The following is a 20,209-nucleotide window of genomic DNA, read 5'->3' as shown; positions in this document are numbered from 1 at the left end:
CATCAGACATATAGACATATATCAGCATACCCAGGTATCTTATCTTTACAAACATTACAGCATACCCAGGTCAGACATAGCATAGACATATATCAGTTATCTTACAAACATTACAGCATACCCAGGTCAGACATAGCATAGACATATATCAGTTATCTTACAAACATTACAGCATACCCAGGTCAGACATAGCATAGACATATATCAGTTAAACATTACAGCATACCCAGGTCAGATATATCTTAGTAATATGTCAGTTATCTTATAAACATTACAGCATACCCAGGTCAGACATAGCATAGACATATATCAGTTAAACATTACAGCATACCCAGGTCAGACATAGCATAGAAATATGTCAGTTATCTTACAAACATTACAGCATACCCAGATAAAAGAAAATGTTGAATGGATATCTTCCACCAATCTGTATGAGTTCAATTCCTCTACTGTGAATGTATGATATTCTGGCAGCTTATTCAAACGACTTTACTTAATCACACCGTGACAAGTATATAACCGGTACGTCATTGTCTCATTACAATAGCAAATATTACATGTTTTCAATCAGAAGCTTTAACTATTGTTATCGAGTTAAAAAACACACACACGAACATGCAGAATTGGGACATACATAATGAGATATAGTCACAGAATACGGTCATAAAATACATGTCCTCACCTAGCAAAATATCTGTAATGTCGTAAATTTAAACTTAACCAGCCAGTGATTACAATCATGAACATGTTTTACTATAAGTAGAAACAGGAAGCAATGTTTAAATCTCAAGATGGCAGACTAGCCAATGACATGATCCCTCGCCGGTCAACAAAGGTTGAAACACAGATTGTTGGAACTGAAAACAAAGACAGACTTCACGGGTTCGGGACAGAGATCGAAATCCTGGAGAATGATTCGGATGATTTTACAAGCACGTGTAACCAAAACACTGAAGAAGTAGGCTGTGTCCGTATCAGTTTAAGTAAACATGGTACAGGTGTGAGGACCTCCAGCAGAAAGTGTACCATGGATGTACGTTTGACGGCAGTTTCGGGACTGATGATAGCTGTGGGCTTATGTCTTCATCTATATGGGTTTTCATCCTCCTATTGGAGAATTGAGCAGAATAGTGGAAATCATTTTGGACTGTGGCTATATTGTAACAACAGCTGTTTCCATATCAACTCTTCTAATAGTTAGTAATATTTATTTATTCAAATCTATAATAACGATAATGTCCAACATTGTTATGTTTAAACCGAGACAGACTTCATGAAATGAATGTTGATTTTTCAATGTTATTCATATTGCCTGATAATAATTTTAAAAAAGAAAAAACAACACTTTTAACTGTATTTTAGAGAATTTGTAAATTCTGCTTAAAATATGTAAATTTTTGTAACGCTAGGCTGGATTTACTTTAATATTTTTTAGACTATGTATAAAGTTACTTGTGTTTAAATTTGTATTGTTCAGAAATCGACACGCACACATCCGGTGTCATCCTGTGTGCTTTCGTTTTAAAAGCAACCAGTTTAAATTGACTTTAATGTAATATATTTTTTAAAAACAAGTCAAATGACTCCTCCGCAAACTGTGTGTTTTAAAAACAACGCGTAATATGTCAGAGAGTTGCTTTCTTACAGTAAAGACATATAACGATCTAACGAATGTTCTAGTTAAATGTATACTAGGTAACAATACTGTGGTGTCAAACATTATCAGCTTGTGACTAAATTCATTAAACTTTCTGGTGATCAATATAAATAGGTCTTTCTATATGTGAAGATAAAATTTTCATAAATATTAATTATTAGAGAAAAAAATATGTCGTTCACTCAAGAAATAATTTGTTGAAACTATTTTTTTCCAGTTTACATTTTGTGATTTCAAAATGATTACACATCCATGTATATATCACTAATGTGTTCAACTCTACTGACCTTAAAAGTCAGATCAACGCAATATTATCAACCACCTGTTAGACGGGTTTATTATCCAGGACAGGTTAGCGGTGTGCCCAGGATAGACTAGCGGTGTGCCCAGAATAGGTTAGCGGTGTGTCCAGGATAGGTTAGCGGTGTGCCCAGGATATACTAGCGGTGTGTTCAGGATAGACTAGCGGTGTGCCAAGGATATACTAAAGGTGTGCACAGGATAGACTAGCGGTGTGCCCAGGATAGGCTAGCGGTGTGCCCAGGATAGGTTAGCGGTGTATCCAGGATAGGTTAGCGGTGTGTCCAGGATAGACTAGCGGTGTGTCCAGGATAGGTTAGCGGTGTGTCCAGGATAGGTTAGCGGTGTGTCCAGGATATGCTAGAGGATTGTCCAGGATAGGTTAGCGGTGTGTCCAGGATATACTAGAGGATTGTCCGGGAGAGGTTAGCGGTGTGTCCAGGATATACTAGAGGATTGTCCAGGATAGGTTAGCGGTGTGTCCAGGATATACTAGAGGATTGTCCGGGATAGGTTAGCGGTGTGTCCAGGATAGGCTAGAGGTGTATCCAGGATAGGCTAGCGGTGTGCCAAGGATATATTAAAGGTGTGCACAGGATAGACTAGCGGTGTGTCCAGGATAGACTAGCGGTGTGTCCAGGATAGGTTAGCGGTGTGTCCAGGATATACTAGAGGATTGTCCGGGATAGGTTAGCGGTGTGTCCAGGATATACTAGAGGATTGTCCGGGATAGGTTAGCGGTGTGTCCAGGATAGGCTAGAGGTGTGTCCAGGATAGGCTAGCGGTGTGTCCAGGATAGGCTAGCGGTGTGTCCAGGATAGGTTAGCGGTGTGTCCAGGATAGTCTAGCGGTGTGCCCAGGATAGGCTATCGGTGTGTCCAGGATAGGCTAGCGGTGTGTCCAGGATAGGCTAGCGGTGTGTCCAGGATAGGTTAGCGGTGTGTCCAGGATAGACTAGCGGTGTGTCCAGGATAGGCTAGCGGTGTGCCCAGGATAGACTAGCTGTGTGTCCAGGATAGACTAGCGGTGTGCCTAGGATAGACTAACGGTGTGTCCAGGATAGGCTAGCGGTGTGCCCAGGATAGACTAGCGGTGTGTCCAGGAAAGGTTAGTGGTGTGCCCAGGATAGACTAGCGGTGTGCCCAGGATAGACTAGCGGTGTGCCCAGGATAGGTTAGCGGTGTGTCCAGGATAGGCTAGCGGTGTGCCCAGGATATACTAAAGGTGTGTCCAGGATATGTTAGCGGTGTGTCCAGGATATACTAAAGGTGTGTTCAGGATAGGTTAGTGGAGTGTCCAGGAAAGGTTAGCAGTGTGTCAGGGATAGGTTAGTGGTGTGTCCAGGATAAGGAAGCGGTATGTCCAGGATAGGTTAGCGAAGTGTCTAGGATATACTAGAGGTGTGTCCGGGATAGACTAGCGGTGTGTCCAGGATAAGCTAGCGGTGTGTCCAGGATAGGTTAGTCCGTGTGTCCAGGATAGGTTGGCCTGTGTGTCCAGGAAAGGTTTTTTTATATTCATTTTATTTTTCAAAGCATTTTAAACATACAGATAAACAACCTTGCACACCCCACACATCATAGCAATTGTACACCTCATGCATCCTAACATTGTACAGACATCATCATCATCATCATCATCATCATCATCCATTGTACAATCATCATCATGTCATGTACAATCATTTTCACTCACTCTGTCATCATCATCATCATTTTTACTAGATATACAAGTACACAAACTTTCACCCCCACACATACCACAAAATGAGAGAAAAAAGCCACTATGAAAATGTATTGAAATGGAGAGAGTAAATAATATGGAGAGAGAGAGGGAGAGAGGGAGTTTACTGGGCTAAAGGTGAGATCTGATCAAAAAAATCAAAACAAAAAATTAGCGTCTGGTGGGATAAAATAAATTTCTCGGAAGAACTACTAAATGAAAATGAACAACCTAGTGAAATACAAATTATTCAATAAATATATACCTGTATACAATGAAAAGATATCAAAGCTCTTAAAATGTACCCTGGAAGTTCACAAATATATTAACAGATGAATTAGTCTGAGATTTCTAATGGTTTCTCCTATTTTATCCATTCAGCCCTAAACTTCTGTTGGGAAAGCTCCCCTTCACTATAAGCAATACTTTTTTGACACATATAATACTCTTTAATTGAACTGATTAAAACTGTCAGATTTAAGGCTTTATGTAGACATCTTGTTTTGTATATGTAAAATTTGATTAAAATCAAAATTACATTATCTGTCTTATTACATATATCATTGCCATTATGTAATAAATTACCAAAGAGAAATCTTTGTTTATTAAAAGAAAATGGGATAAAGAGTACATCAAAAAGGGTTTATAAACTTTGTAGTAATGTTTGTGGTTCATGGCACTCCCATAGAACATGAATAATTGTTTCCCGTTCCATATTACAAAGGTTACACATTGGACTACTAGTTATACCAGCTTTAAACAAAAATGAACTAGTTGTTAATATATGTTGTATTGTCCTATGTTGAAACCACTGTAGTTTGGTGTTTCTTGTAACTATGAAGGGAGTTATATAAATGTCGGACCAGTTCAATTCATTATCTTCAAAAGTCCTCTCCCATTTTGTTCTACCAGTGGAAATAATCACTTTTTTAATCATCAGGTTATAAATGTCCCTACAACCTCTAGTTCTATCTAAGAAAATGGCAATGTTATTCGGAATTAGTAGGTAGACAATTAATTGCTTATCAAATTCAATATTGCTTTTCTGTAAATATACCTTGACAGAAGAAATTAAACCCTGATATTGAAGAAAGTTAGTATTGATACTGTGCATCTCTTTGAATTCTTGAAAAATGTAAAACAATAATGTATTGTGATCTTTTACAAGATCATTAACAATTGTTACCCCTCTGTTGTACCAATTTTTATAGAAAACTGACTTTTTTCCAATAGTAAAATTTCTATCATGCCACAATGGCATTCTTAAGATAAACTTTTCTTGCATTTTTTTAACTCCCACAGAATCATTAAGTCTTACCCAAGCTTTGAATACATCTTTCCAAAATTTGTTCTTACAGTTTGTCAAACACTCTTGAATATACCCACTCCCACATGTAGAAAGTTTTTGTAAATCAAATAGAGAATTAAAAACTAATTGCCACTTAGATGGCTTCTGAATTAAACGTCTAATCCAACTCAATTTCAAAGAATCTAGTGTCCAGGAAAGGTTAGTGGTGTGCCCAGGATAGACTAGCAATATGCCCAGGATAGACTAGCGATGTGCCCAGGATAGGCTAGCGGTGTGTCCAGGATAGGCTAGCGGTGTGCCCAGAATAGACGAGCGGTGTGCCCAGGATAGGTTAGCGGTGTGTCCAGGATAGGCTAGCGGTGTGCCCAGGACAGACTAGCGGTGTGTCCAGGATAGACTAGCGGTGTGCCCAGGATAGACTAGCGGTGTGCCCAGGATAGACTAGCGGTGTGCCCAGGATAGGCTAGCGGTGTGCCCAGGATAGACTAGCGGTGTGCCCAGGATAGGTTAGCGGTGTGTCCAGGTTAGGCTAGCGGTGTGCTCAGGATAGACTAACGGTGTGTCCAGGATAGACTAGCGGTGTGTCCAGGATAGGTTAGTGGTGTGTCCAGGATAGGTTAGCGGTGTGTCCTGGATAGGTTAGCGGTGTGTCCTGGATAGGCTAGCGGTGTGCCCAGGATAGGCTAGCGGTGTGTCCAGTATAGGTTATCGGTGTGTCCAGGATAGACTAGCGGCGTGCCAAGGATAGGTTAGCGGTGTGTCCAGTATAGACTAGCGGTGTGTCCAGGATAGGTTAGTGGTGTGTCCAGTATAGGCTAGCGGTGTGTCCAGTATAGGTTATCGGTGTGTCCAGGATAGGCTAGCGGTGTGTCCTCAATTATCTGAAATTATATATGATAATGTCATTATGATAAAACTCTTCGATTGATAAATATCAGTTATTAACTTGTTTTATTGATAGATTTTAATGAATTACCACATTCCTTATCTGAAGCAGGAAATGAGCTGATACGGGAACACTTTTCCATTACACCGACTCTCAGCGCGCTGAGATTTCGTTTAACTTTACCAAAATAGGCTTCTATATAAAGAATAATCTCCCGCTCACTAATAGATATGAAAACAAACATCAAAAACAAAAAAAAAGCAAGAAACACCTCCATTTGCTTCAAAACGGAACGCAAAAAAGCCACGCGAAAAAGCGAAAACGCACCACGTGGAAAAGCGAAAAAGCGCCAAAATGTAACGCGATAAAGCGAAGTTTAAGCTATGTCTCTTTTTCGCATTTTCGTGCTGTCAGAAATACGCGAAAAAGCGAAAATGGCACTAATCAGCCACCATACAAAAATGGATGCTTGTTTGCCATACTATTAAATGTTTATAATGTACTTTTCATCACGATCTCATTCAGGTTGGTACTATGGTGTTCAAGCATGCGCAGTGATGGGTTTGGTGTGGTCCATTACTTCCGGTATCCTGAGTGTCCATGGTCTTATCAAGATCAACAAAACGTCTTACGTGTTATCGATTTTCTTCTTTTTTTGGGCGTGTAAGTGAAAGATTTAAATACTCTCTGAGTAGACAACTTTCCGTTAGTTCCGCAAATAGTGTTGTATTAATTATTTCCAGCCTAAAATGATATTTTAAAACTTAAGTTTTTTTTTTCTATTTATAGGGAGAATTTCTCTGTCAAATATGAAGGTAATGAAATATATAATTTTTGGCATTGAAATCGTAGTTATCCATGTGTTGATCTTCTATAATAAAGAGTCAATTATTTGTACTTTAAATTAAAAAGTGTTTCATCTTTCAAAAAATTTGACCTTTTTATGTGTACTTTTATCATAATAATATATATAATTGATTTCATTTTCCTATGATGAAATATATATTTTCTTTGTCAATGAAATAAAGGAATTCACCGATTTGATAAAAAAAATACCATCATCGTATTTATCGTAGCTGAACTTTGTTCCGTTAAGGTTTTGTTTTGTTTTTTTGTTTTTGTTTTTGTTTTTGTTTTTGTTTTTTTTTTTTGCGATGCTCACATTTTCACGTATTGTTGATTTCTTTATCATCATTTCCACATCATCGTATCCCATCCTCTAAAATTAAGTGAATTGAATACGTCATGATATTTTGATACGGAAGTCCGATTTTATTTTCAGGTATGTGTGTCCTTGCCACAACTGTTTTGTTTGGATATAAGGAATTAGACGGACATGCTATATCATCATCGTTTGGTTTTTACGTCGGAGGAAACATCCTACAATTTACTTCTGTGACAGTATCCGTCGTCAATGTGGGACTCCTCGCCACCTTCCGTATGATAACGTGTACAACAAAAGGTCGGGAAAAACACGATCGCCTGGGGGATCATAACGATGATAACAAGGCACTTTTGACTTCGGAGTCTTAAGAATTCACTATCATTCAAACATGACATGAAGACAAATAAAACTACAGAAATATCGCGACATTTTATATCTTTTCCAGTGATGAAAATAATACAGTGCACGGCTGAGATAAAGGTATGGAAACCATTTTAACTTTCTAATTAGTGGTGGTGACATTAACGCGGGAAAATGACGTCACTTTTGACAAACATCGAGAGATGCAGGTTAATGAATTTTATGAGGTCTGCGGTCGTCATAGTGATTTCACTGAGAAACAATCTATTTCCTTGTACGATGTGAAACTGAACGTGTTTGATACTCGTTACTATGGAGATTCGGTGGCTGTTATTTGAGAATGTGACATTACTTTGATGGATTTACGAAGATTTTCACGACACGACGTGGGGGGTATTTTTTGTCCCAGTTTTACTGTAATTGGTGTTTGTATTACGATAATGTTCACATGTTGGTATGTTCTTGTTCCTCTTCTTTAAAACCCTTTTTATAAAACGTGTAGTTATACTGTACAGAGAAAATGTATTGTGTACTGCTTTTATTAATACGCGATGCGAGTTATTATTATTATTATTATTATTAGTCCTAGTTTCCCCTAGTCCATTAATCCTTATGTATTACTCATACATACGTTATTGCAGAAGGCATAGTAAGGAGATGTAGATCAGAGACATAAACCGTAACTCATATATTTTGGAAAAATAAAAAGTTCAGTCATTTTACTACATAATGTTCAGTTCATGACGTCATTGTATCAGGTCGATACAATAAATTTTTGTGGCAGCCAATGAAAAACATTCCAGGGTATGGCCGAATGTGCATCAAGTACATACAATTTAGATAAATACTTATACACAAAGATTAAGGGTGATCCAAGGAGAAATGGGCCTTTAAACAGAAAACTTCTGTGGAATATTCACCTAGTTCAGACGTCTTTTGATAATGCCCAGCAGACGAATAGTTGATGTGGGCTGAAGGTTTCAATATGATCGGCTGTTTTCAAAACTATTTAAGTGTCAGTCTTTTCTTAAAGATTATGGAAATATTTCACAGTTGTCACAGTGACCTTGGAAATATTTTACAGTTGTCACATTGACCTTGGAAATATTTTACAGTTGTCACATTTACAGTTGTCACATTGACCTTGGAAATATTTGTCTAGTTGTGCGATATGAAACGGGACGTGTTTAAAGATCGCTAGTATATCTGAGGTTTCGTTGTTATTTACCTTGTTCTCATTTAAGAACGTGACATTATTTAAAGTGATTGACCAAGATTTACAGGAAGGCTGTCATGCATGAAGCAGAAGACGCTTACTCTTCCCGAAGACCTGGTCTCATTTTCCCTGTACATTTTCAATAGTCTCTGCGTGTAAATCTTTCCTTTATTCATATTTTGCCCTACTTTCATCTCGAATTTAATATTCTTTTAACATGTCGGTATTTTCTTTGTTTCTTCTTGTTCGATGTGTGACTTTGATTTGATCAATTCTTTTGTAACTTCGGCATATTTCTGAGTGTGTAGAGAAGATTAGAGATTTGTGTTTAAGCCTTCAGGAATTAAAAGTATAATGTATACACAGTGTACAATATCGGGTATAACGCCAGAACAAATTATCAATTATCTCTCTTTATTTACGATACGCCATTATCGTGTTATGGTTTTTACTATACGACACATTATCAAAGAGGATGGGGCGGCAGGAATGTTACTATCTAGAAACAGGCGATTCAAGATAAGAAGCTTCGAATACTCCCACTTATCACGCAGTTTAGAAGAAACCCGGCAATGTTTTGTTCAGGGAAAGTCGATATAAGATGTTTATGTAATATGTTGTAGTGTAGCATAAGACACTCCTTTAATATCTGACGATTGGGGTTGGGATGTAGACATACTCCTTTGGGTGGAGGTGGGGGGGTTGGGGTCGAGGTTGGGGCGGGGGTACACTCTCCCCCCCCTCTCTCTCTCTCTCATTGTTTAGCGTTATTTAAGAACGGAATGACGCTGAAAATTGTGTAAGATATGACATAAACCAAGTGTTTTAACAGTGTTACAACAATCAGTTATCTGCAGCTTCAAATGTCGCTCAACGAAGAGGAAACTGGTTGTATCGACCCGTCAACAGCCAGTGTCGTTTTGAAAGGAGCGTTATGGTAGTAGCTGGTGGTTAATCACTGAACAACATACGGGAGGCTCGGGGCACAACTCTTCCATTCACTTAGTAATTGATAGGTGGTATCACTTTCCTATGACAATAACACCCGAACCATATTGGAAAAGTTCATCTACAAATCAAAAACTAACCCCCACCTTATCCCCATCCCCAACACACACACACGATTAAGAGCAAACCCAATATATTTTGACCAATTTTCAAAAAATGGAACCGGAACTGCTGAACATGTTATATGTTATCAAATGGACCAATCGGTATATTTTTTTCAGTTGAAGGATTTGATATGGTTCATGTTTAGTATCATAAACGTGTGAAAACTAAATACAGTAAATAGCAACACCTACAGGTTGTGTGTCTGCATGTGTGCAGTATATAACCGAGCAGGAAGTATGAAGGTATTTTGTAGAAAAATTAATAAAAGAGGAATGCTTTTCTTTGTTCGGAGGCGCCAACCATGACGGGTATTCAGTATACAATTCTGGTCCTTTATATACACCCGTAATCCTAACCACTGATCCTGAGGGAAATCTACACCTATTTAGACGTAAGTCATGTGACGAGCAGACGACAGGGTTTAAAACATTTCGCTAACATGGCGTACAAAGCGGTGTGTCGACTGATGTGTATATATGGATATAAACCAATGGATATGTAAACTGTGCTCTTTATTCACTGATGAAAATGTCAGATGGCAGGGCGCCAAATTAATCACAGAATTACCACAAATTGTGGAAGCCATGTTTGAAACTCAGTTTACCACAGGAGGTGACTATGAACTCCCCGTAGTGTTTACGATAATGTGATATCTGTTTTGGATCCGATTCTGATTATGGTATGTATACTTCTAAACTTTTACTCAAATTGATCTGGACACCGATAACGGGTTTCTAAATCATAACTTTTGTCGAATCCATCTATTTCACGCCTGAGCTGGTTTTCATTGTGTAACATATTGTGTGCAGCTACTATATAGATTTACACATACAGTTCAGTGTTAAGTTTAAAAGTGTTAAAATATGTCACAACGCATGAGGGACGACGAACTTCAGGGACATTTTAAATATACGGGTCTGTTTTCTTTTTAAGAACTTGAATACATTTTGTTTATTTAATATCTGTTAGCTGAGGTAACGACAATTAACAACTTTGCTTCAAAAATCCAAGAATACAGCTCCTGTGTATGGATAGACGCAGTCCGGTATGTACTCATCAATATAAGTTTACACACTGTGTCTAGTTTGCATGTCGTAAACTCTACAAGGTATGTTTTTGAAGGCTTAATTTTTCCACATTTCAAAAATAAACGTTGATAAAACGTTTTATATGCTAAACTCACTATTATTGAATATCAAACCCAGAATTTTCTGTATATTTGTGTAAGGTTCGAAAGCGTGACTGATAAACTGCTACTTTGTGAATACCAAGTGACCCTGAAGTGTGCCCTCCGTGTGCTACTTTCTCACGTTTACAGCGGAGTACAAGTTGCCGATAAGATCGACTCTGACTTTCAAGATGCTTGAGTACTATCAATTTTGTTACTTTTTATCATTTTGTTTGACATTGGTATAACCTCTATGAGTTCGCGTTTGACGTAAGAGTGTCGTCAACTTCAAAAAACGCATGGAAGGCGGTTTGTTTTTATCATCAAGTTGTCCAAGTGGACACACAGGGTATCGTTTATCCCAGCTTATCCCAACAAACGCATTTTAAATGTTTTCAGCGTTCACGAGCGGTTAAAGAAATTTGAAAACAAATTACTGTTTAATATCTGTGGGTGACGTAGGTGGATACAGGCGAGTGAATTTGCTACCTATATGCCCAAAATTGATTACTGGCAAGATGTTTGATTGCTGCAGGTAAAATACAGGTAAACATGGACATAATACAGGTAGACCTGAAATATGATACATGTCGGGGGTTATCAGGAATCTATTCATTATATGTATATATATATATCGATTTTTCACTAAAATAGACAAAATCTCGTCAACGCACCGAGTCTTTATCACCGCTCCACTTCTCTGGTCTACCCATGAAAGCAGCTGTTCATAACTATATATAGGACGTTAGGCCAATCGTTGCTCAAGGTGCATGCCTTAACTGTAACCCCCTCCCCCTTCCCACCTAGACCCATCCCTCTCATTACAACCCTGTAAAATAACATTGATGGCATTCGTGTTTCTTTATTCGGCAAAACATCCTCTGTGTTGATACATTTTTATTCACTATATTAACACAGGACAAGGAAAGTAACACTTCGTTGTAATTAGAAGTAACCGAACACCATATGTCATGTAATAACATCAGAAATTTCGTTTTTAAGTTGAAATTTTATCTCGCGAATTTATCGATCAAAAAACCTTTTCATTTGGTAGCCGGCCACACAAGGTCACAATAATTGAATAGGCTTTGTTCCCAAATATAAACACGATCGGTGGTAACAGGGCCTACCGTGATGTCCCCATCTTATCAAATCGGTTTGCCTCTATCGGTACATGATTTATACAATGTATTAGACTTTCTAAGTAATCTCGGCAAGGAGTTTAGCTGCTGTTTAAATATTTGTCATCAACAAAAGAAAGTTAGTTTTTCAATATCCGGTTTGTGTAGATCTAATTATTTACTGTAAACACCAAGTCGATCACGTGTTGACTGTAACAAAGAGAAACTGCTAATTCTCTGTATATTGAAATACTCGGTAGCCAAACACACTAATTCTGTTTAGATGGATATTTATATTTACCCCCCTCCCCTTGCTCTCTCTCTCCCGACTAAGTTTATAAATGAGCTCAGAGTCTACTGGTCCTTATATGATATTTTATTTGAAAGTTGGCGATAATTTAATGTATTGATTCTGCGGGATTTCATTTGCCTTTACATTTTGATGAACACAGTCATATGTACATTATGTTATATGTAATCTTATGTAATTATTCCCATATATACAGCTGGTGACGGGAAATGACCGTACCGCCATTTTGACCTTTACACAATACTTATTACATACACTTTTCGCTGGATCTGAGTCACCACGACAACTGACTGATGGAGCAAAAAAGGACAAATTGTTTATAAATCGTATTCTTTCTCTCTACAGTTGTTTATACTCACTTGAAAATACGCGTAGTATTAAAAAAATTACGTAATACAACGATAAAAACTATTACTCGAAATTGAAGAAAAATCATATTTGTGTGACGCAACGGACCATTCCGCCATGCTGATTACGAGTAAATGTTTGTGTTAGCCTTAAAGCCGACTGAACACTTCTTAATTCGCCTTATTTTACAGTTATTATTTTACTTTTTCGCCTTTATTACGTACAAGGTACGACTAAATGTTACTTTTACAATGGATACATATTTTGTTTATTTCCTGTGTAATTGTATGTAGACTGCTTCAGACTCCCATTTAAATGTTGTTAAGTGGGCGTATTAATATACCCAGACTTGACATTTTCATACGTCAGAAATTAATGGTCATTACTGTTATTGTACTGATATGTTGGTGTCACATTAGTAGTACCAGGCGGTATTTGACTAGGTAACGGCGCTTAGTTAGCTCTTAGTTGTGCTTAGTATGCATGACTTAATGTTTAAGTATTTGCACATGACGTATTTCAACCCCTGTAGTTTTGTGAAAGAAACTGAGAATTTACCAGTATTTAGTGTAAGAATATCACAGATACATTCTTAATAATTGATTTTTTTTTCGTTTCAGACTTAATGTGAATTATCTACAAATCCAAAGTGGCGACGAAAAACCCGAAAGTCTTGGCGGTGGGCACCGTCAGACGTTCATCATCCCTTCGGAATGTCTCTAAGAGGAACAAAGGTTCCGGAACGATCCGAAGAACGAGCAGTTTTAGTCTCCTTGCAAGACCAAGTAAACCAGGAGATCGTCTCACAGTGGAAATCTTACAAGCATTGTCTCCTTTCGACTTAGCAGGAAATGACGTAGTCTCAGAGGCTGCCCGTGGGCTGCTTTTGAACAAAGTAAAAATGGAAAAACATGTGCATGACATTTTTTTCCCGCATGAGAAAAATGACCCACGATTGGAGAACTTTGACACTCGAGGATTCCCGGTAGACAAACTCGGAACTGCTCTTGTAGCACAAGCTATTTCTACAAATAAGGACGATCACAAATTCCACTCTATGATTGATAAGCGCGCCCTAGCGGACGTTCTTGAAGGATTATATAACAGCCTACAATGGAAAAAAATAGGTAGGATACATTTTCTTGATATTTTACTGGATTTTTAGCCCAGTATATCAAATAGTGTGATTTTCTTGTCCGTGATCCGTACTCCACCTGTCCGCCTGTCCGTTGTAAGTTCTTGAGCAATTCCTGTATTCACTATTTCTTGGAGTATCGGACAGATCCTTCTCAAACTCTATTAGTAGAATCCCATTGGTTCTAAGCAGTGCTCATTCAATTTTGACTCAGATTCAAATATAAATTAGCTGACTTGCCGCCATCTTGGATTTCGACAGCTAAACATTTGTTGTTGCTATGACTTGAGAGGTAATTGAAGAGTTACTATATATATTAAATATTCGTAGTTCCTCTAGTCCTTATTTATGCTATTTATAGAATTTCAAAGAAGGTTTCCATTGGTTCGTATACATATATTTGATTTGTAGTCTTTCCTTGTTGGTTGGTTTATTTGATGTCCTTCAACAGCTAGGGTCATTGAAGGCAGACATTCCTATTTGTGCAAGTGTTGAGTGTGTGTTTTCTTGAAGTTGAACTATCATCTGTCCTTGTGATAGAACTGAAGCTACTATATAGAAGTAGACTACCGACGGCATTAAACAGGACACTCCACACAGTTTCTTTGTACCACAGCACTGAACGTTAATCAGGGGGACGTAACTACAAGTGTTATAGACTGGTACGTCTCGACTGGGGGACAAAACCCAAAGACAACTTCACAAGACGAACGCTTAATTAAAGTCCAGATGTGAGACATTGTTGAGGGAGACGTTGGGGAATATTGATGAGAAAGAAGAGAGATCAGATCCCAGACTTAACCGCCATGAAAAAAGCATGCGTGAGGGCACCAGTTACCATTCTTATATCATACCAGCAAGGCAGCATTTGTCGGTATTTCTTCTGTAAAATTAATTCCTATTTTAATACAACATATTATTAACAACAAACAGAGAATAAACGAAGAGAAAATAAGTTCAAACGACCCGACAATTTATGAAACAATAATTATGGTCGGCGTGAAGACCTTCTGAGAAATCTTGCTGTTTCCATGATGTTATTTGTTGCTGAGGTTCAGTGGCGAACTAAATTCACGCCCTGTAACGCTATGGTTGAAACAACCTTACTCTTGAAATGTTGAAAGGTTCTATCGTATACTATTTAAAAATGACGTACCTGATATCATGGGGTATTATGTCTCATTCTTCTGGATGATTTGCCAACGCTAACTATTCTGCAGTTACTGTCTATCATTCATCCCAGGCTAAATGCACTGGAAGTGAAGTTAGATCTGTAACACAGACGACTAAAGACAAAGCACTTTACCTTTCCGATGTCAATGCTGTTTGCCCAGTGACATATTTCCCGGTGTGACCTGACCTTCTTTATGGCGTGTTCCTGGCCATGGACCAAACATCCTTACATACTGTGAGATGTCAGCCATTTGCATGGTACTGTTTCGTTACACAGTTAAGGTTGACGCTGTCGTCAGCTCGTAATAATCCTTTCTGAAGATGGGTACATTCCAGCTGTATCTCATTTCCATGTACTTTGGAAAAGTTTAATTCAATTCTTCAAAATTACTATTATCTATAATATATTTTTCAGGTTCTACAGATGCATTGTTAAGACCACGACTTTCGGATCAATCTGTAGTTTTAATTTACATGGTTATGTTAGATTTTTTTTAGTTCGAGTTCTCTTAAATCAAGAATATTAAACAGAATTACATAAATTCCAAGCGAGTTTCCTGTTTGAAATGTAACAAAACGTCGGAGCGTTGTTGTGAACTTTTTACGTATCGTGATTTCAATTACAAGCGTTGTGAACATTTTTTCCAACAAATCATATTTTATAGGATTTTGCCTTTATACGCTGCTGTACCCGGAGGAAGTGCGGAATGACGTCATAGGAGTATGTCTGAGGGACTTCATAGAGGACAGAGGGTAAGCTGTATAATGTTGATGTAAAATTTAACAAAAGCTCTACGTAGGTAGAATAAGTTCTAAACAACCATTGTATTTTATATTTTGCATGCACACGTGCATTAAAATGGATCATCTAGACAAAAAATTGGATCACCATATTTTAAAAAAGATTCAACAACATATGTCTTTATATTTTTATTTGATTGATAACTATGTTTAAATTTTGATTACACTGCGTAATCACCTGAACCACGCGCTAGCAGTTTACTACTCATTGTTAGGTAGGAGAACGTCACTTCCGGTGTAGAATGTTTCCGCGTTCTCTCTGTGTTCACTTCATTCGCCATTTTATTCCAGACATGTTTGGGCCGAGAAACTTCTTTCCTTTATCATGGAACCCAGGTGGACGGCGATGTGGCAATACAAGATCGTGCGTGGTCAAGCCTCAGAAGAAGAATACAATCGGGAAATGAACGCCCTTTTCGTCAAACTCCACTTACTAGACCCCCAGTCTGTCATTCCTGCCTACCAGTTCCTTCTTAACCAGCGTGGTAACTATTTCTTCAATTTTTATGATTTTACCGAGTTGGTTCCCTTTTCCTCGTACGTCGTATTCTGTGGGCCTTTTAAACTCATTCATCCAGACTCTTGTCTCAAAATGCACGTGTTACGACAAGAAGAACTGGAATCACAAACGTCTGATTGAATGAGACCATCCTTACACAGAACCATATACCCTAGGACTGTTCATATAACTGCCTGTAGATGGCGAGACGATCGTTTTCTGTCCCGCACTTCTGCTTATTGCAGTTGTCGCCCTGAACACAACCTACATGTGTCAGCGTAGCAGATATAAAAAAAAAGAAACTTTCAAAATTGTACTTAATGACTGCAAAGGAGATTAACGGAGATTGTTACATCTGTTTATGGGACATATCGAGCATTATGTTATTGGGACGTATATAGGACTATGTTACCTATTTAGGCACCGCGACAGATATTAACGGGATATGTAACATACTTAGACGCGAAGAAAAAGGTTACTCGCCAAACCGTCAAGTACCTGGATTTGTGGATTTGACAGTCTAATACTTGACTTATTGACTCTTAGAGTCATTTTACTTATATTAATCCTTGACATTTTCATAAGCACTACATATAACTCTATTTCACATAACAATGGATTCGATGAAGTATGAGGATTTAAAGTATTATGCGGGTTTATCGAGCGTGGATAGTTTCAGACAAAGGCACTGATTCTAAGTACGGCGTGTGTAAGCTCGACAGACATTTATTTAATCGATATTCAAGCTATACAAAGCTCTTAATTGTTTCATCTTTATTTAAAATGTATAAATACACAAGGATGTCAGTTTACTGGACACAGAGAAGGCATACAACATTTTTTACTGAATATTTCTAACGTTATCAGATATATGAAATTTACGAGTTATGGGGATGGTGCACCTAACATTTAGATTTTTTTTCCGAACACTTTGGATTTTCTTCAGTCGCCTCCTAAGCTACAAATTCAGATGCTAAGCTTTATTTTTAGTTAACAATAAGGGGCTATGTAATAACTTCAATTCTCAGTAGAAGCGTTTAATTATCAGGGGAATTTTACCCCTAATCTTATAATAATAGAATACTCTTATACGATCATATGTTTCAGCTTCTCTCATGTCGTTGAGGGTCTAGCTTACATATTTAGCTTCTCTCGTATCGTTGAGGGTCTAGCTTACATATTTAGCTTCTCTCGTATCGTTGAGGGTCTAGCTTACATATTTAGCTTCTCTCATGTCGTTGAGGGTCTAGCTTACATATTTAGCTTCTCTCATGTCGTTGAGGGTCTAGCTTACATATTTAGCTTCTCTCGTATCGTTGAGGGTCTAGCTTACATATTTAGCTTCTCTCATATCGTTGAGGGTCTAGCTTACATATTCAGCTTCTCTCGTATCGTTGAGGGTCTAGCTAACATTTTCAGCTTCTCTTATGTCGTTGAGGGTCTAGCTTACATATTCAGCTTCTCTCATGTCGTTGAGGGTCTAGCTTACATATTCAGCTTCTCTCATGTCGTTGAGGGTCTAGCTTACATTTTCAGCTTCTCTTATGTCGTTGAGGGTCTAGCTTACATATTCAGCTTCTCTCATGTCGTTGAGGGTCTAGCTTACATATTCAGCTTCTCTCATATCGTTGAGGGTCTAGCTATTTCGTTGAATATTCTATTTTTTCTGCGTTGCAGAGTCTAGTAGCTTCTCTGAAATCGTTCAGGGTCTAGCTGCTTCTCTGTCTCTCTTCAATGCTGCTAATCTGGCTACTCTGAGTCACTTCGGAGTCCATTTCTTTGGTATACATAGAATTATGTTAGTAAATTACACCTTGTTAAATAGAGTGAGTAGCCCCTGGAACGCCAAACCATATTATATCATACGTTGTAATGACGTAATAAACAGATCAATTGTTCTTGCGGATTGTTGTTGTATATAAACATCTATTTATAGATCTACTTGTTATGGATTTCAACTTTTTGAAAATTCATTTATCTGATTTTTTTTCCTTTTAAGCTTTGCCAACTGTAAACTTGGAGTTGGCTACCAGGAACTACCTCGGGGATACTATAGATTGTGCAGAAATACAAGAGGATGTTCTGGACGCTCTAACGAGATCGAGCATGCCTATAAATGTATCCCGATTAAGTCTGTCGGACATTGAAATATTCTACGGTGTGGAAGTCGACGAATTCATTGTGACGTCATGTCGTAATATTGGCGTATGGAGCGGAAACAGGGCAGACAATAGTAAAACATCGAAACCACGTGACCGATGTTGTGTCATGTGATTTCTTGTGTTTCCTCTTTCCTTCATACAGCTTAAAACATTTATTATTTAATTTGTATGAACACTTCATGTTGATAGAAGTTTGATGTCGAAATTATTGATATTATTTGATATTACATGTATTTTAAATACAGAGAGACAGGCAGGATGGGAATTCACGTGATGAGTTACGTGGTGATTAAAGTTTGTCATGAGGCACTGTTTTGTGTAATAAAATTTGATTGATAGAAATATACATATATTTGCAAAGGAAGTTATTTTTAGATAAGTTACAGCAAGTAAACTGACTAACGCAAGAAACCTTTGGTAAGTATGAAAACTTGATTGAAAGAAGCCAATACATTAAGGGGCGTGGTCACTCACAGTTGATTACGTCATCTTTCAATGAGATATTTATATCACATTTTCCAGATGTTATCCATTGTTATATCTGTGTCTTTTTTTATGTGTATTTCCCTATTGAGACGTGATGACAGAATATTGAAAAGACGTCACACATTCGCATATGATAGTATAATGTCGCAATGAAAACCCTTAAAGAGCCAGACCCACACCGTTATAGATATTTTTTCATATTTTATTGACTGGAAATGTTGTATACTAATAGTGATATATAAATAAAGTTTCGAATTGGAAATTGAAAGGGTACCGGAGATATCGGTGCCGGAATTAGTCTCATTAATCAACACCAGGATATGAATATTGATGAGGAAAAGTCACGTGATACGTTCAGACGCGGTCAGAACCAAAACAAAAATGGAGGAAGAGGTGAGTAGTACGTCCATGTGACATCGCTTGTAAAAAGATTTTACCGATAAATGCAATCAATACTATATATATCATGTATGGAAATCATCTAACGTATGTATTGATCACATCTTTCAATGCTTAGATATGACACAAAAACGTGCAGATTACGAGAAAAACTACGATTAATTGCAAAGAGGACCTCAAATAGGGGCTACAATACACTAACGAACATATCAAACATCGCGAAATGGATCTATCTAAAGCGAATATTCGATGATAAGAGTATTTATGAATATGATTTTAGAGTGATACTACACGAGATAGCCAAACAGAGAGCGATACAGAGTATGAAGCAGCCATTTTCCTTTTTTCGCCTCGGAGTCCGTCAAAACACGTTTTCTTCCCCACTGCCCTCGCACGCTTTCTGCCATGTTGGAAGACGGCAGATTTATTTTCAGATGGCAGCATTTCCCGCATAATTATGAATTAGCACTGAGTCGTTTCTAATTCTTTTTAAAAACTATTTATTACGTTAGATTGGTAGCGATTTACTTTAAAATTGCGGTATTACAGGGTTGGTCAGAACTTTTGCTACCCGCGAAAAATAGAAAATCATGACTTTTTTTATATAAAATAATATCGGTCGAGGAGTGGGTCTGGCTCTTTAAAAAAGAGATGTGATGACAACACGTTTGATATGGATAAGAAATGTTCTGTAATACTTGACAATGTAATTGATCTTCTACAGAAAAAAAAACAATCTCAATTTTCATTTCTTAAATAATTAATGGAGAGCATAAAACATCATTTCATCTCAAGTCGATTATTGACATCTTACAAAATCAAATTAATTCGATGGCAATGATATGTGATAACTTCAATAAATATTTGGTAACATAAATG

The 20,209-nt window shown here is 37.6% G+C and overlaps 1 protein-coding gene across 1 annotated transcript; it reads left to right on the top strand.

Annotated features, from left to right (window-relative positions):
- The first annotated feature begins 775 nt into the window (after nt 1-775).
- Nucleotides 776-18,702, top strand: LOC132547109 (uncharacterized). Its single transcript, XM_060210863.1, has 5 exons — nt 776-992; nt 13,326-13,802; nt 15,649-15,736; nt 16,076-16,269; nt 18,283-18,702. Exons 1-5 carry the CDS (start codon nt 776-778, stop codon nt 18,555-18,557), a joined length of 1,251 nt encoding a protein of 416 aa, XP_060066846.1. The 3' UTR covers nt 18,558-18,702.
- Nucleotides 18,703-20,209: the final 1,507 nt, after the last annotated feature.

The sequence above is a fragment of the Ylistrum balloti genome, unplaced genomic scaffold (genome assembly GCF_031769215.1).
Source record: "Ylistrum balloti isolate Yb309-2 unplaced genomic scaffold, AGI_CSIRO_Ybal_v1 Utg369934, whole genome shotgun sequence".
Taxonomy (NCBI): domain Eukaryota; kingdom Metazoa; phylum Mollusca; class Bivalvia; order Pectinida; family Pectinidae; genus Ylistrum; species Ylistrum balloti.
This window is presented reverse-complemented; position numbering and strand designations above follow the sequence as displayed.

What these genes read in the sequence shown, in the direction of transcription:
- LOC132547109 (XM_060210863.1), top strand. Translation starts at nt 776, where the DNA reads ATGTTTAAATCTCAAGATGGCAGACTAGCCAATGACATGATCCCTCGC. An exon ending in CCTACAATGGAAAAAAATAG is followed by an intron (nt 13,803 to 15,648) that starts GTAGGATACATT and finishes CATATTTTATAG; the next exon opens with GATTTTGCCTTTATACGCTG. An exon ending in GACTTCATAGAGGACAGAGG is followed by an intron (nt 15,737 to 16,075) that starts GTAAGCTGTATA and finishes ATTTTATTCCAG; the next exon opens with ACATGTTTGGGCCGAGAAAC.